The 18581-nt window shown below is 48.4% G+C and overlaps 1 protein-coding gene across 1 annotated transcript in view; it reads right to left on the minus strand.

Annotated features, from left to right (window-relative positions):
- CDC40 (cell division cycle 40) overlaps positions 1 to 18581 on the minus strand; it is a 51068-nt gene that overhangs the window by 22969 nt on the left and 9518 nt on the right. Inside the window, exons 2-3 of the mRNA XM_083176905.1 lie at positions 13402 to 13488; positions 5672 to 5801 (exon numbers count right to left, since the gene is read on the minus strand). Coding sequence (XP_083033031.1) covers positions 5672 to 5801; positions 13402 to 13488 — 217 coding nt within the window. The remainder of the gene's footprint in view (positions 1 to 5671; positions 5802 to 13401; positions 13489 to 18581) is intronic.

Here is an 18581-nt window from a genome sequence, read left to right on the forward strand (position 1 = left end):
ATTGAACGGTCCTTGTCTTAGAAGGTCTGACCTCAGAGGTAGACACCACGAGTCCACAGACAATCTCTGAAGCCTCAAATACCAGGACCTCCTTGGCCAATCTGGGGCTACTAAAATCACTGGGATTGCCTGGGCGTGTATCCTTTTCAACACTCTTGCCAGCATTGGAACTGGCGGAAAAACATAAAGAAGATTCCCCTCCCAGGGGATAGTCATGGCATCCACTGCTTCTGCCAGTGGATCCCTTGTCCTGGCATAAAACCTGGGCACCTGATGGTTGAATCTGGATGCCATCAGGTCCACGTCCGGGGTTCCCCACCTCAAGGTAATCTGATGAAATACTTGAGGATTCAGGCTCCATTCCCCTTCCTTCAGCTCCTCCCTGCTCAGGAAGTCGGCCTCTATATTCTCCACTCCTGGTATGAATATTGCTGATAATGCTGGAACATTCTGTTGTGCCCACAAGAGGATTCTGGACACCTCCCACATGGCCAGTTTGCTGCGTGTGCCTCCCTGGTGATTCAGATACGCCACAGCTGTGGCGTTGTCGGTCTGAATCCTTAAAGGGAGCCTCTGTAACCTGTCTCCCACCAGAGAAATCACCTTCCAGACAGCTCTCAGTTCCAAGATGTTGATCGGTAATGCAGACTCCTCTGGAGTCCACCAGCCCTGCAGACGCAAGTCCAAGACTACTGCCCCCCAGCCCCTGAGACTGGCGTTGGTAGTGACTACCAGCCAGCTCCAGGACTGCAGTGACCGACCCCACTGAAGGGAATCCACATCTGTCCACCATTTCAGGGAGGCTCGAGTTTCCGAAGACAGCACTATCTGTTCTGACTTCATGGTCTGCGTGTTTCCTGACCAAGCCGTCAAAATGTTCCACTGGAACACCCGAGAGTGGAACCTGGCAAACTGCAGCGTCTCGAAAGTCGCCACCATCTTCCTCAGCAGCTTGAGGCACCTCCACACTGATGTGCTCCGAGAGCTGAGAATCTCCTGGACTAAGGCAACCAGATCCCTGGCCTTTGCCTCCGGTAAAAATACCCGATGTAGATGGGTATCCATAATGACTCCCAAGAATTGGAGTCTCTGTGACGGCACAAACTGAGACTTTTGTAAGTTTAAAAGCCAGCCGTGAGCCTGCAAAAAACTGATGGCTTCTGCCAAGTGACTCTGCAACCTGTCTGCTGACTCTGCTTTGAACAGCAGGTCGTCCAAATATGGTATCACTAATTCCCCCCAGCCGAAGCACAGCCGCCATTACAGACATTAATTTGGTGAATACCCTTGGCGCTGTGGCCAGACCAAAGGGCAACGCCTGGAATTGTAAGTGCAGGTCTCCTATCGCAAACCTCAACAGGGCCTGATGTTCTGGGTGTATAGGGACATGAAGGTACGTGTCCTGGACATCCATGGACGCCAAAAATTCTCCCTGGTCCAGGCTTAGCAGCACTGACCATAGAGACTCCATTTTGAAATGGTCTACCCACAAATGGACATTCAGTGACTTTAAATTCAGGATTGGTCTGAAAGACCCGTCTGGTTTGGGTACCAGAAACAGAGTGGAATAAAAGCCTTTCTTCCACTCTGCCCTGGGAACCGGGATTACCACCCCCTTCTCTAACAGAGAGTGAGCTGCTCCCAAGAGAGCTGTACGGAGCCGAGCTTCCTTTGGTAGTGCTGTGGGAATGAATATTCTCGGAGGAAGACCTTTGAAGGGAATTCTGTAGCCCTGGGCTATAATGTCTAACACCCAGGAATCCTGGTCTAGTGATGCCCATGCGTCCCTGAACTGTGATAGACGTCCCCCCACCTTTACCACTGCCGGGCAAATCCCCTGACAGTCATGCGGAGGGTTTGTCCTCTCCTTTGGTGATAGGTTTCTTGTGAAAGGAGCCAAATTTTGACTTCGGGGCCTTACCCCTGGAGGACGGAAACTTTCCCCTAAATGACTGTCCTCGAAAGGACGCACCTCCTCTAGGGGAGGGCCGAAAGGACGGCCTAAAAGCAGAAAATCTTGATGTCTGCTTGGCTGCGGGGGCAGACAGGAAGGTACTCTTGCCACCCGTGGCCTGCTTAATAATATCTTCTAATTCAGATCCAAATAATAGCTTTCCTTTAAAAGCTAATGTTTCTAAGGCCTTCTTAGACTCATTATCTGCCTCCCAGGCCTTAAGCCAGAGTACTCTTCTGGCATTGATAGACACTGTGGAAACTCTGGTCGTCATTTTGAGAGCTTCCTCTTCAGCTTCCAGCACAGACTCTGCAGCTGCCTTAAGCTTCTCCGCCAGCAACAACACACAAGGATCAGCATGTAAAATGGTGCACAAATCATTGGCCCACTCAATCATGGCATTAGAGACCCAGGCTGAAGCAATAAGGGGACGTAGGGTGTATCCCACCCCTTCAAATATAGCTTTGAGATTACCCTCCAGCTTTTTGTCCACAGGATCCTTAAAAGCTGCTCCCCCTTGCACTGGTAATACAGTAGCTTTTGACAGACGTGCCACAGAAGCATCAACTACTGGCACTTTTTCCCAGAGCTCCGCATGAGACTCCGGCATGGGGTACAGACTTAAGAATCTCTTTGGCATCTGCAGCCTTTTATCGGGCGTTTTCCAAGCCCCTTCCAACAATTCTTGTAAACCTTCATCTGAAGGAAATGTAACAGCTTCCTTACGCTGTCGTTTAAATACACCTTTAGCAGGAGTTTTATCCTCCACTGAAAGTTTTAAAGCCTGTTTAACAGCTGTAATCAAATCCTCCACCCCTGCGGCTAAGGAAGCTTCAGAATCATCACCCTGCTCCCAGGGAATGTCTGCATATGCTCCCTCCTCTTCCTCTACCAATAAAGGCACCGAGTAAGACTTTTTAGGGGTCCCTACAGCATCAACATCAATTTTGTCTAGCAAGTCACTAAACCTGTTGATCCCCTTTGCAGTATCCTGCATCACCTGTATGAAAGCAGGATCTGCCTGGGTAAGAGGCAAGGAGCCAGAGGACTGCTGAGATGATGACATAGGTCTCTGAGATTCTACCAAGGCATCACCCTGTCTGTCCAGCAATTGCACTAAAGCGTTAACCGACCTGCCCAGGGCACTAGCCCACGCGGGTTCAATTTGCTCTACCCTCTGGGGTTCACTCCCCATGGGTCTCACAGCAGCGCAAGTAATACACAAACCCCCCTTGGCCATCTGCTCAGGTACAAATTTTTGTGTACAGACATTACAAGCGCTCAATGTATTAAGGGCTCCCTCCCCCAAAACCACAGCTTGTTGCTCAGACATGATGTAAAGTAACCACACAGTGCATACAATGTACAACAGCGCTTATACAGAGTCAATGCACTTATCTGTCTGTCGGCTTCAAATGCGGGGAAACGATGCCCAGGAAATCCAAACACTCTGGGCGGTATTCAATGAGCCTGATTCGCCATGTTTTTATGGCGAATTTGTGCTGTTTGGCGAATTTTTGACAAAAACGGTGAATCACCCTATTCAATGACCACATGGCGAATACATTTCAAGGTTTTTTTCGCCATGATTCACAGAGTAGCAATCGCTATCTTTTTATGGTGAAGTGGAATGTGAACTTCTAAAATGAAGTGTTTTGTTTTTTACATTTGGTGTCTAAAAATCAGGAATTGTATTCTGAGGAGGGGCATGCTACTTTTATTCATGTGCTGTAAGCACATGAATATATATTTAATTTTAAAAAAAATATTTTTTTTTATTTTATTTTTTTTACACAGCAGCCAGCAGGGGGCGCCGGAGCCGAGCCGCTCATTACATATTCATATATTCACTGCACCCGATGTTACGTTCGGGTATAGTGAATATACGCGGCCCCCTGCTGGCACCCCCGGGGGGCAGCCTGTGCTGCCTGGCACCCGGGGAGCCCACCTGCCCCCCACAAACGTTCAGGGGCAGGCAGAGAGACTTCCATCTCTCTGCCTGGCACCCTCCTCAGGCTCCCTGCGGCAATCGCCGCAGGAGCTCATATTCGCCTGTCAGGGGCAGCGAGCCCCTGACACGTTGAATACCGGAGCCCGCTGGCTCCGGAACGTGGCGAATGTGCAGCGAATCCTAAAAAGGATTCGCTGCACCTCGCAGGTATTCACATTGAATACCGCCCTCTGTCAGGATCTGTAAGCCAGCTCAGCTCCGCTGCAAGCGTTCCGAATGGCGCCAAAACAGAGTGAGGGAAGAGACCAAGTCCCTGCTGCTGCGGGGTCCGTGACTTTTGGCGCCAACCACCCCCAGACAGCCGCTCCCTTAGTAGGATCTCCTAGTTCCAGTATCTCCCCCTCGGCTGGGGACCACTTGGAACATGCCTGTAACACACTGCTGTCCTCTCATAACAGGAGCTCAGTGTGTAAGCTCCGCAGAAAATAGCCGCCGCCATCACGGAGCGCCTGTCCCCCATGATCCCCACCTAGCGTGATGCCGGTTTCAGAGCGCTCCGGAGCACAGGCAGCTTCTTAAAAGAAGCTGTAAGCGCTGCACAGGGAGGCCAGACAGCGTCTCCCCTGTGCACAGTGAGCTGACAGGACGCGCTTCTGTCAGCTCCTGCTGTGCTAGCAGTGTGAGGATTCACTAATGAGAATCCTCACACTGTGCCTACCTAGCTAGAGTGAAAGTTAATAAAATAATAAAAATACCCTAACTACTCTAATTCTTCGGCTGCTCCCGCAGCCCTATAGAATAGCACCCACCCCAGTGGGCACCTAACACGAACTGAAGAGTCCGGGATGCAGTAGGGGAGGAGCCTACCCTCTAAAAGCTTTAGGATAGGTGCCTGGCTCCTTCGGACCCTCCTACATCCCAATGTTGAGCTGTGTCACCAGGACCATTGAAAGAGAAATAGTTTGAGGACCCCTGCAAGTCCATCAAACATATAACCGATCTGTGCTGTGAGTCCAGTGTGTCTAGTGTGGCCAATCCCGGGATCGGGATCGGCGGGATCCCGGGATTTGGCCTAAAAAAGTCCGGGATTTCAATCCCGGGATTGGAGAATCCAATCCCGGGATTTCGGGATTAGACTGCGCATGCGCAGTCTAATGCCGGGCAGCGTCTGAGCACTCGCTCAGACGCTGCCCGGCTGTTCCCGTAAACTGACCCGGCGTGCGGCCTGCGTAGCGTGACAGTAGAGGTCACGCTGCACAGGCCACACGTCACCAGTGACCGCCCGCCTACCCGCCGGCCTGCTCGCCTCTTCTCCACCGCCCGCCTGCATGCCAGCCTGCCTCCGCCCGCCTGCTGTCTTCGATGGAGGTGCACTTGCCGGGAGGCACCGTGCACCTCCAAACCCACTCCCGGCCGCCTGCCCGCTCCCTTATGTAAGTAGATGTGCGGGTCGGCCGGGGTGGGTCCAATGCTAATAATGGGCTTTTTGGTTTGGATGCCAATCCCGGGATCCCTGGAATCCCGGGATTGAGCATTTTTCAATCCCGGATCCCGGGATTAAAAAATGCCCCGGGATTGGCATCCCTAAGTGTGTCTATCACAATCACAGCATAGAATAAACAGACTTTCATACCTCAGCACGGTTTTCATAAAGAACAGCAGAAATCATATTAAGCTTTTATTTATCTTAACAGTCTCCACAGAAAGAAACCATTTTCTTGCTGAAATCAAAAAGACAACCTTATCATTTTAGCATAATCTCTTACCATATGTTGAAAATGTTCTCCTCTGCTGTTCGAACATAAAGTCATTAATGTGTGCTGGTTCTGCATATCCTGAAAGCATGTTTCTGGGTGCAGCCATCTGCTGGGTTTTAAATGGATTGTTCGGTCCAAACTAGTTACATAATAGGACAGAAGTTTAGTTTCTTAAAAAATTATATTATGGGAATACGCCTATTACAGATAAAGTATATATACAGATGGAGCCAGTCAGCCAGCCTGCCCGATAGCCAGATCTCATGTGCTGGCACAGGCTAGCAGATGGCAGACTGGGACGTGTGTGCGGCTCATTCGCTCGTGTGTCCCAGTCAGCAAGGCGGCGGGAACCTAAGGCTTCCCTGTCCATCTCCATACTGGCAGGGAGTAGGGGCAGACTGGCTGATGGCTGCTACAGCCTCCGACAGAACATGCGTCTCGTGCACGCATGTCGACTAACGATTCTATCGATAGGAGCCGCTCTGAGAGCAGCTCCATCGGTATCATTAGAAGACTTGGTTACATTGACCAAATAATATATATGGTAGTAAAGCTCTACCAAACAATACATGTTAAAATAAACATTTGGAAATATAACAAAGAGAAGTATATATAAAGAGATTTCAGATATGAGTGAGGTTGCCTGCTGCTGCATGAGTAGTGTAAGGAAAGTAAGCAGAATTTCAAGAAAACATTTAAATCAGGCATGTCCAAACTGTGGCCCTCCAGCTGTTGTGAAACTACACATCCCAGCATGCCTTGCAATAGATTTAGCATTCCCTAATAGCAAAACTGTGGCAAGGCATGATGGGACTTGTAGTTTCCCAACAGCTGGAGGGCCATAATTTGGACATGCCTGATTCAAATAAACGGGCAGATTTGTCAACAAGTGATACATATAATTATCACGTGGGTTGAATGATAAATACTGCTCCTGTCATAGGTCGTAAAAATGACAGATAAGGCTGGAGAACCATTTAGCATTTTTAACAAGTGACAAAAAGTTAGCTTGTTGGTAAAGTCAGTGTTAACATTTGTAAACATGACATCACCTTTTTTATTTGCTAAAAAATAGGATTTTAATACCTACCAGTAAATCCTTTTCACGAAGTTCATATGGTATACTGGGTGGGTGTGGTATGACACACAGACAGTCAGGATCCCGACAGTCATTATCCCGACTGCCTGGCCTCAGACAGCGTGGCCAGCGCAACAAAGCCCCTTGCGGGCTCCCTGCGCTGGCCACGCTGCGCTCGCCACGCTGTGGGCAAGGTGGCGAGCTAAGCGCGCCACCTATTCTATTCTCCCTCTATGGGGGTCGTGGACCCCCACGAGGGAAAATAGCCGACGGCCGTCGGGAACCCGGCCGTCGGTGATTTAACAGTCGGGATCCCAACGTCGGGATAATGACTGTCGGGATAATGACTGTCGGGACCCCGTCCGGCACCCTACTGGGTTCTCAATACATTGGGGAAAAAGAGGTCCACCACAGGAGACAGGCACACTCTTTACAGTGGGTGTACTGGCTCCTCCCCTCTACTTCCTCATCCACCTCAGTTAAGGAAAAACACTGTGCCCGAGGAGAATGAACGTATGTGAGGTAAGGATATAAGTATATGTGAGTGTGGTGAGATTCATACCAGCACCCTTAAACATTTATGAAGGAGGTGTGCCAGCGCTGGCTGAATAATTATGAAGACCAGACAGTTCTCAATAAAAAATTGAACAATTTATTTTTAAACACATAAAAACATTCATGAAAAACACATTACCTAAAATAAATGCTAATGAGCACATAAAGACTTTTTGCAATTGTAATAGTCTTGCAATACTGAGCTCCACATGTGTGGCTTTCTTTTTGAATGATAATGAGGTTATATTACCATCTGATGTTGTCTGGTGTTGTAGCTATATACACCAAAAGTGGGAGTGATGATGGGGGTCCCATATCAAGTTCCTTTGTGGGATATTGTTGTTCTCCCTATTTCGAGCCACCTGAATGGCCACCTTCCATCTGTGATGAAGTGATGTCCCCTGTCCCCTCTCCCACAGACGTCCACAATCTCCTGATCGGATTGGATTACAGATCTTATGGGATTCAAGCTATATTCCTAATTTACAGCCTAAAGGAGAAGGATGCCAAATAGGGAGAACAACCGTATCCCACAAGGGAACTTGATTTGGGACCCCATCATCACTCCCCCTTTTGGTGTATATAGCTACAACACCAGACAACATCAGATGGTAATATAACCTCATTATCATTCAAAAAGAAAGCCACACATGTGGAGCTCAGTATTGCAAGACTATTACAATTGCAAAAAGTCTTTATGTGCTCATTAGCATTTATTTTAGGTAATGTGTTTTTCATGAATGTTTTTATGGGTTTAAAAATAAATTGTTCAATTTTTTATTGAGAAAACCGTCTGGTCTTCATAATTGTTCAGCCAGCACTGGCACACCTTCTTGTTTTACAATTATTTGGGCTTGACAACCCTGTGCCAGCTGCTGTTGATAGCGCACCAATCACTTCCCTTAAACATTTATAACTGGTAAATAAAACAGTTAACTCCTTGTAGAACACTACAAGCAAATATCACCTTAGTGACAACATAGGCAACAAGCCAAAATACGCCACCCCTTAAAGTGTCAACCAGATGCAGTAGAACTCCGCTCAGAGGTGGGTTCCCAGTAAACCATATGAACTTAGTGAAAATAGGATTTTAAAACCTACCGGTAAATCCTATTCACAATCATTCATATGGTATACTGGGTTCTCAATACATTGGGGATGTCCCAAAGCTTCCAGAAAGGGAAGGTACGTGTGTAGATTGCTGCAGCACCACCTGCCCAAACTGGTTATCCTCTTTGGCCAAGGTGTCAAATTTGTAGAACTTTACAAAAGTGTGTTGAGCCGACCAAGTAGCAGCTCTGCATAATTGCAGAGCCGACACACCCTGAGTAGCCACCCAAGATGCGCCCACCGTTCTCGTGGAATGAGCCGGGAAGTTAGTCACTCCATAAGCCTGACAAATAGCACAAATCCAACGTGCAATACATTGTTTTAAAGCCGGCAACCCTTTTCTGGGCATCATAAAGCACTAAAAGACTTGCGTAACCTGGCCGTTCTACCAACATAGGGTTTAAGCGCTCGAACACCATCCAGGGATTCCACAATAGATGGAAAGCCACAACAACCTTCGACAAGAACTGCTGTTTTGTTCTCAGTTCAGCCAATGTAAGCCAATTTCCTTTAAAAGAAAATGGAAAGAGCCGAAATCTGTACTTTCAAGGAACCGAGCCGTAGGCCCAGGTCCAAGCCTGACTGCAGAAATCATAGAAAACGATCCAGTTTAAAATCCGCAGTTGGAAACAAATTCATTTCACACCAGGCTGCATACTTTCTCCAGATCTTATGGTAATGGGAAGCCGGTTTCCTTGCCTGGGTCATGGTGGAAGTGATAGAAACATGGAAGGCCTTTCCTGGCTAAAATCTGCCTCTCAACCTCCAGGCCGTCAAACGAAGCCGCCCTAAGTCCTGGTAAACGAAGGGCCCCTGAGTGAGCAAGTCGACTACGAGAGGCAGATGCCACAGAGTCCCCACCACCATGGCCTGAAGATCTACGTACCACGCCCTTCGATGGCAGTCCGGAATGAATATGGCCAACAAGGACAGGGCATGAGCCTCTGCCCAAACCAAGATCTTTGATACCTCCCTCATGCAGGACATGCTCCATTGTCCCCCCTGCCGGTTGATGTATGCAACATGTTAAGTTGTCCGACTGAACCTGGATCGCCAGGCTCTGCAACAAGGGGGCCACCTGCAGGAGTGCATAATAGACAGCTCTGAGCTCGAAACAGTTGATGTGAAGTTTGGACTCCCACAGAGACCATTTTCCCCGAAAACACCTTCCGTGTCACCGCTCCCTAACCAAGAAGGACTGGCATCTGTCGTCAGAAGGATCCAATCCCGGATCCCAAAACGTCTCCCCGCCAAGAGGTTTTGCGGGTGAAGCCACCATTGCAAGGACAGCCTTGCATGGGCCAACAGACATATCAGTCTGTGCATTTGTTGGTGGGAACTCGACCATTTGGCCAAAAGATCCAACTGGAAAGTCCGGGAGTGGAACCTCCCGAACTGGAGAGCCTCAAAGGAGGCAACCATTTTTCCCAGTAGTTGGATGCACTGATGGACTGACACCAGAACCGGTGTAAGGATTGCCACTGCCAGAAGTTGAATGGCTGCCATCTTTTCCTCTGGCAGGAACAGTTTCTGTTCCACTGTATTCAGAATCATCCCCAAGAACTGGAGACGCCTGGATGGGGTCAGTGAGGACTTTTGCAGGTTCAAAATCCACCCGTGCGAAGACAGGACGGGTATTGTGGCAGTGATATTCGCTCTCAACAGTACCTCTGTTCACGCCTTTATCAGCAGATTGTCCAGGTATGGGATAACATTTACCCTTCGAGCCCTTAGCAAGGACATAATTTCCGCCATCACCTTTGTAAAGATGCGCAGAGCCGTGGACAAGTCGAAAGGTAGGGCTTGGAACTGGAAATGCCCGTTTCCGATTGCGAACCTTAGGTACGCCTGGTGCGGTTGCCATATGGGAATGTGAAGGTATGCGTTCTTCCAAGGACGCTAGGAGCTCCCCTTGTTCGAGGCCGACCACAACCAACCTCAGAGACTCCATCCTGAACTTGAACACTCTTAAAAAGGGGTTCAAGGATTTCAGGTTGAGGACGGGTCTCACCAAGTAGTCCGGCTTCGGTACTACGAACAGGGTATAGTAATACCCCTTGCCCTGTTCCGGAAAAGGTATTATAACCTGGGAGTCGTACAGCTTGCCTGAGGACCAGCTGATCCCTTGCCGCAGCCGGGAGCCCTGACTTAAAGAATCTGTGCGGCGGCAACATGTCGAACTCCAGCTTATAGCCGTGCAAAATAAGACCCCTGACCCATTGACTGAGGCAGGAATCCTCCCACACCTGGCTGAAAAACGACAGATGTGCCCTCACCGCAAGCAAGTCTCGTGGTGGGTGTAGCCCATCATGCTGAGGGCTTTTGGGATGCTGCCCCTGAGCTGCGGTCTGAAGGTGCAGAGGTCCCAGACTTTCTGAATTTACCATGCGTGCCTCTGTGTTTGAGCCACCTCTAACACTTAATGGGTGTCCAGTAATGCTTAACAAGCAAGTGGGGAAAGGACTCCAGCACACCCTTAACCTGAGTTTCCAGATTGAGGAGCTGTTTATCAGTGATAGATATAAATACACAAAGCAAAGATCTATATAAGTATGTGCAAGGTTATCAACACTGCAATGAGCGTTTTATAAGCTCAATTTCACTTGCTGTCTCTGCTGAAGTTCTCTTCCACCCAGTCTAGAGCTGCCAGCACTGCTGAGTGTCTGCTGCTGTATAATGGCGCCCAAAGCATGCAGAGAGAAGCAGGAAATTGGGGCCAGAGTGCTGTGCCCCCGCTCTGAGTTAAGCCCCGCCCCTTACAATGGCGCTGGTGCTTTTACTAATCTTTATACTGGTGCTGTTGCTATTCCTAGCAAACACATTAACACCTGCTCTGATGGTCCAGAGGCAGTTTAAAGCATCCAGTGAGGGCAGGGGGCTGTGCGGTTCCCATGCAGGGACACTGCCGTCATCATGACGCACATCAACCGGGGTACTCCACTAGAGGGTAACACTTACCGCAGACATCTTCAGACTGAGCCAGGGGTGTGTGGCAAGCTGGTGGTGTGAAGTGCTGCAGCGCCATGCCTACCACGACAATCACCCACACAGGAGAGTGGTCCTGCAGCAGGGACAGTTCAGTACCTTGAAAGGCCAGCAACGGTAACCCTCCCTTGGCTTCCCACAAAGCTGTTTAGTCCAAAACAGGCTCCCCAAAATAACAAGCAAAATTAAAATGAAGAAAAACTCTCTTCAGGAGCTCTGGAAGTGCAGTCTCTTACAGGGCACATTTTTCTAAACTGAGGTGGAGGAGGAAGTAGAGGGGAGAAGCCAGTACACCCACTGTAAAGAGTTCTATGTGACTGTCTCCTGCGGAGGACCTCTTCTTCCACAATGTACTGAGAACCCAGTATACCATATGAATGATAGTGAAACATACTGAGTGTGTATATACTGGGATGCAGTTAATTTGCCGGCGGTCGGGATCCCGGCGGTCGGAATCCCGACACTGGAATCCCGACCGCCGAAATCCCGAAACTTTCTCCCTCCGTGGGTGTCCACGACACCCATAGAGGGAGAATAAAATAGCGTGCCGAGCGTAGCGAGGCACCGGGCCCGCTGCGTGGCGAGCGCAGCGAGCCCGCAAGGGGGGGCGATCCATGTCCCCGCCTTGTCGGGATTTCGGCGGTCGGGATTCCAGTGTCGGGATTCCGACCGCCGGCAAATCGTATCGGATCCGTATATACTGTATAGTGCTACAATGTTGTGCTCAACCTTTTAACCATCTTCGCATATGAAGCAGCTTGGCTTTCTCGGGCGTTGTTGCATCACATGCGACCATGCTGTCAATGCTAGTCCCCAGTCTGGTAAGAGACGAAATCTGTTTGGCACGCGCCAGAATCAAGTGTGCAGAGGGGAAGTTAGGTCTCCTCTGAACACAATCTGGCTGATCTCTGTGTATGCAGAGAACAGCTTCAGCAGGGGAAACTGTTGATTAGACACCCTGGGGCAGATTTATTAAGCTCAGTGAAGTGATAAAGTGGCTGGTACTTTATCACCGGCCAATCAGCTCCTAACTGTGAAGTTACAGGCTTGGTTTGAAAAATTACATGTAGGAGCTGATTGGCCGGTGATAAAAAGCAGACACTTTATCACTTCACCGAGCTTAATAAATCTACCCCACTGAACCATGCTCCACTGTGCTCTGCACATGGACGGGGAGGATTTACACACAGGGTGGGTACTTATAGACTCTGGCAGGTTGGGATGCTCTGCCACTGGGGATCTATAACCACTAGGGGGTTGGAAAAAAAATACCAATGGGGGATCTATTGCCCCATGGATAATTCTCTAATACTTAGGGATTGGAGGTCCTATTGTAATCCTACCTCCACAGGCCCCTGTTTCTCTTTGACGCAAACAGGGGGAAAGCCCCAATGTGTGTCAAGAGAAGGGAATTGGGTGCAAATGGGGATTGGGACAGCTCTACTGATAGGACTTGTGGAAGGCAGTCCTGGCTGTGTCTACAAGAGGTTTGGCCAGCATATTATGTCTTTCTAGCAACCACTGAGCTGTAAAGAGGCGGGGCCTCCTACTGTTGAGACCAAATTAGTTTTCATATAGATATATGTAAGGGATAATCAATTAGACACTATAAATGACTGTGGCTAATGGATCTCTTTAGGACTATCCAATCAGCCCCAGTAGCGTCACTTATCGGGGGTTATGCTTCGAGCGTCTTAGGCACTGAAAGCAACATCTCCAATGACCAGCACTAGGAGAACTTTTGTTCTGCGACAACACATGGTTCTGGAAACTTATCCTGGATCACGTGTTATGCCCAAACACTGGTCCTTTTTTTGGCTGGAGCAAAAAAAACGGCTATAGAATTGGGTAACCTGATAAGGACCAACAGTTAATAGCCCATTTTTTTTTTGGGCCGAGTAAGTAGCGTTAGTAATTGGACACTTCCCAATAGATAGATACACTGCTGAAAATGTACTGGGTTGGGTAGGAAATAAAATGATACAAAATATAGCTATGAATAGGAACTTACCTCCGGTGCAAACAATGTGTCATATGTAGGGTTGTATTGTACTTCTTTAACAGACGGGTCAAGGTAAACTCCAACATCAACATTTTCCTGCAAAAGGTAACATTTGTGATATTAAGACAAATTAATTAGACCAATGACTAGACAATACATAAATGCAATGTATTGAGGCCATCCCCCAATCCACTGGCGATTGCATCGGGGGATTGGGTAATCAGGCATTTTTTAAATGCTTATTTTCCCTAATCATAGATGGCCACCGACCAGTGCATCTGACTGTCGGAATGGTAGTGCCGATAAATTTGGGGACCGCTCTTGAAGTTATATTAAATTATACATTTGGCACATCAGAAAAATCTGCAACTACAGAATAACCTTTTCTTTACATAATGACCTATACTGCCGTATTAACACGTAAGTGGTGCATTCCAAAAACAAATGAGACAAGGTCGACGCGAGACAAGGTCGACACGGGGTTTTCACAGTTTTTTGAGCCGACAGGCGGTATTTCATGCCCTACCATCCACTAGGATGTGGTGGGAGAATAAAATTGTGTGCCGATCGCAGATACTCTATAGACTGCAGGCAAACGCAGCAGGCTATCACAAGCAGGGGATGGACAGAAGCAGGTGCTGCGTGAGGAATCCAGTCAGCAGTTCCGCCCCTGTGCTGGAGGCTATAACTGGGAGTGAAAAACACCTGACAAGATTGAGAAGGTGCAGTGTGATCTATTGCTACTTCTCAAGATGTGCAGCATATTCATGAAAGCAACACAGAAAAAAGATATATACACGTGCAGGAAACAATGTATGTGAAAAAGAAAAATAATGTATTATACACAAATTTTCAAAGTGGTTATTTACAAATACTTCTCACCTTACACTGATATACATGATTAACTAACGGAAGAAAATAAATGTGGTAATTAAGGGGTAGATTTATTAATGCGGCCATAAGGTTCGTTATGAATCTATTTTCGCTTCACCGCTTTTTCGTGGTGCGGGCCCCCACTTCCCCCTAATGTATCATTACTTACGTTTTCGTTATGGGAGTGCATTATCCCCACCCGACGGGGATACGCATCCTCCAATAACATATGTGCGCTCCCCCCTTCTGCCGAGTACTGCGCATGCGCCAGTTACCTTGTCTGGCGATGTGTACCCGGCGCATGCGCAGATCCTTCCATCGCACGGCGGGGACCAGCAGGCGCCGGGGAGAGAAACCTGTGCCAGCCGGGGAGAGGACCAATAAAGTTTATTTTAATGAACAAAAAAAAAAAAAAAATTCCATTTATACCCCTTTTACACCAAAAACCCTGGTGTATATACACACACACACACACACACACACACTACTGTTTGAATACAATTTTCGAGGGGGTAGATGGGGAGTGCTGTCCCCGGGTGCTGGGAGGAGGGGGGTCCCTGTGGCTGCTGAGGGGAGGGGGGTACCTGTCAGCCTGAGGTCGGAGCTCAGCAGAGGGGATGATGTGCACCGCTGCTGTACCTCTCCCCGCAGCCGCGAAGTTCCTGCGGCGAATGTACAGTCAGTGGCGGGGGTCCCTCTGGCGCATGGGAACTAGTACTAGTTCCCATGCGCTGGAGGGACCGCCGACACTGACTGTACATTCGCCGCAGGGACCGGCTGCCGGGGGTTGGTACAGCAGCGGCGCACATCATCCCCTCCGCTGAGCTCCGATCTCAGGCTGACAGGTACCCCCCCGTCCCCTCAGCAGCCGCAGGGACCCCCCTCCTTCCGCAGCAGCTGGGCACAGCTTCCCCAGCGCTGCACGCTGTGGACCCGCTGCGGGTGCCTGCCAGACCATTTACACCGCCATTTACACGGGTCCTATCCGGGTTCTACCCAGGTCAGGACCTGGGTAGAGGACCCGTGTAAATGGACACGGATATACCCCATTTACACCGCCGATGATCCGGGTCTGACCCGCAGCTGACCCGGATTTTCGGCAGTGTAAAAGGGGTATTGGACTACTACACAGCGCCAGAAAAATCTGGCACTATGTACAAGAGATAAAAGCAGCAGCGCGTGGCCACAAAGGATCTTCATAAATTAGGTATGAAGCCGGCACCCACTTCCCCCTAAGGTATATACGTTACCCCTCCTCCCCCATAGCGCCGAACGTTACACACCCACATTGCGGGTGTCATAGATCAGGGGAAGTGCTATCCCCTGCCTTAACGCACGGGCATAGCGCATAGTCCCCTGATCTAATGTTAATAAATCTACCCCTAAATGACAAATACGTATAGCTGAAATAGTTTGCAAGAAGTGTAGCCGTAATCCGCCTGTCCACTGTCTATTGCATAATCTAAATGGGTTGGGATCATTTGGTCTACAGCATGAAGGTCGACAGCCTCTAGGTCGAAAGGTCATTCGTTTGACAGTCAAAAGGTCGACATAGGGTTTTCCACAGTTTTTTGACCCGAATGTCAACACAGTCGACATGGACACAGTTTAAAGTGCACCGCATCGCTCACGATGCTTCGGGCACACTATTTTATTCTCCTACCATGCCCTAGTGGATGGTAGGGCATGAAATACCACCTGTCCGCACACGTTGGTTCAAAAAAACTGTGAAAAACCCCATGTCGACCTCGACACTGTCGAACTTTTCCCATGTCGACTTAATGACGGTCGACCATCATTCTGTAGACCCAAATGAATGCATCCCAATCTGGATGGAGTGGTTGACTTAATGTAAGATTATGCAATAAGAAGCAGCAGAGCACTAGATCAGACATTTTTGTACGAGGATATAAAATGCCTCCTATCTTTTCAGTACACCTGAACCTTGTTCTCAAAAGTTCAACAGGTGCGTTCTATCATAGATTGGGCGACTATATGTGCCTGGTTCTATTTATGCTGAGCAGGTGTTTGCATCTGCAGTTATCAGATGAGTAAAGGCCCATACACACTGGGCGACTTTGCCGCCCAGTGTGTATGCCCCGACGATGAGCGCTGCTGCGCACTCCCACATCATCGCCGGGAAAGCCACTCATCTGCTGTTTATACCAGCAGATAAGCAGCTTTCAGGACGGCATTGCATAGCTCTGCGCTATGCAAAGCCATCCTCCCCCCTCCATCGGCGTCGGGCAGGGGGAAAGTCGCTCAGTGTGTATGCACTGAGCGGCTTTCCCCGCAGCTATGATTGGCATCATCGCTGTCCATACAAGCTGGGCATAGTAGCCCAGTGTGTATGGACCTTAAGTTACACCATCCTGAACATATATCTAGCATGCAAGATAGGGAAAGGCACTGCCGAAACCTTACACAGCTTTGTGAATAAGAGGGAGCACCAGAAACCTTGTGTTGGCAAAGGAAAATTTCAGTAGAACCTCGATGGCTTAGTATAAAAACTGTGTGTGGGTCTCAGATAGCATGACATAGGGTAGAAGAGCAGCGGAGGCAGTACTTCCCAGCACACCAAACATAAACTAATGAACTGTACAGGTAATTTCTCAGATGTGCTTAAGGAAATCATCCTATAAACAGTTGGTTAAAGGAATGTGGGAATGGTTTGTAGCCTGCAGATTAAAAATACATAGCTACAATTAGCTTAACGTGCTAGGATTTAATCTCATCCCATGCTGCAGCTTTGGACATTAACTATACTAGCTTGACACAGTCATCCATTTAACAGAGCATGTAATTATTGGAGACAAGATATTGTGGAATTTTGAGCGCAAAATGCAAACGGCATGGATAAAGCAGCTGCTTTATCCATGCCGTTTGCACTTTGAGAGAAAAAAAAACAGCACTTTGGCACGGGATCACTTTGACTGGACGCACTTTACTTTCTCTACTGGGGATTCACCCATTCAAACCTACTGCGGTGGTGCCGCAGTATTGACCCGATGCATAGCCCACCGCAGTATTCACATATGATGAGATACCACTTGATATTGTACCCAGAAATACAGAGTGCCTTTCCATAAGTATTGTATCAGTTCAATTGTTTCACTTTCTTCATCTTGTATATTAGTCATTTATGGAATATTTTTGTTTATGTAAATAAAACTTGTTTCTCATGCAATCAAGTGTTGCACCACACCGAGAACATGTAATTAAACTATACATATTTAAGCATACTTGGCACAATACGAGGCGCATACTTTTCCCCTTGATTCTGCTGCATGTTTAATGGAGATTATTAGCCTCACTACCGGGTCTCTGGCCATAGAAATGGCCCCACTGCATTCCGGCCAGTAAAAATAAGGTTTAACTGAAGACCGCACTAAAATGTCTAATAAATCCTGGGTACTTGTGTATTATAGCTGCGCCCCCGATGTTGGTTGTGCAATGTTTTTATCGCATTGTATGCCATACAACCGATGGCATACGATGCAACGCGATTTTACACGACTATTCGATTAAAAATTGTACAAGCACCCTAATGGGTGGTGATTTTAAGCACCCCCACGCCACCCCCCACTATAAACGCGGCGGTACGCGTCCTACGACCTTTTCATACCCCCACTATACACGTCGGCGTGGAGCTGATTTTATATAGTGTGGTAAGCGCAGCAAGCCACGAGCCCGAAGCGCAGCGAACCCCGCGAGGGGACGCGTATACCTGTGAAGTTATGCGCGCCCCCTTGTGGGGCTCGCCACGCTTCGGGCTCGGTGGCTCGCCACACTATATAAGATCAATTCCACGCCGACGTGGATAGTGGGGGTATGAAAAGGTCGTAGGACGCGTACCGCTGCGCTCGCCACGCTTCGGGTTCACGTTTATAGTGGGGGGTGGCGTGGGGGTGCATTTAACTTTGTAAGCACCCATTAAGGTGCTTATACAATTTCTAAGCACATCCCATCGCATTGTATGGCATTGTACAACATCGCACACCATCGTATGCCTTATGGTATACGATGCGATGGGCGCCGCTATAATACACAAGTACCAAATCCTATTCTCTTCATTTTACAATTACAATTGATTTTATCAGACCTACTATTCTGATTACCTCCTGCCAAAGCACTCATGTTAAATCTTAAAACGGCCACACAGAGTATATACAAAGGCATTGCTTGACCAGTTCTCTGCAGCTCAACATTACTATTTATTCCCCCAAGTAAACAATGCAGCAGATATTCCTTAAGATGTGAAAACCAACAAATGTCAGGTTACAATAGATGTACTGCAAGGCAATGAATTATCAGCC

This window comes from Crinia signifera, chromosome 3 (assembly GCF_055691185.1).
Source record: "Crinia signifera chromosome 3, ASM5569118v1, whole genome shotgun sequence".
NCBI lineage: Eukaryota > Metazoa > Chordata > Amphibia > Anura > Myobatrachidae > Crinia > Crinia signifera.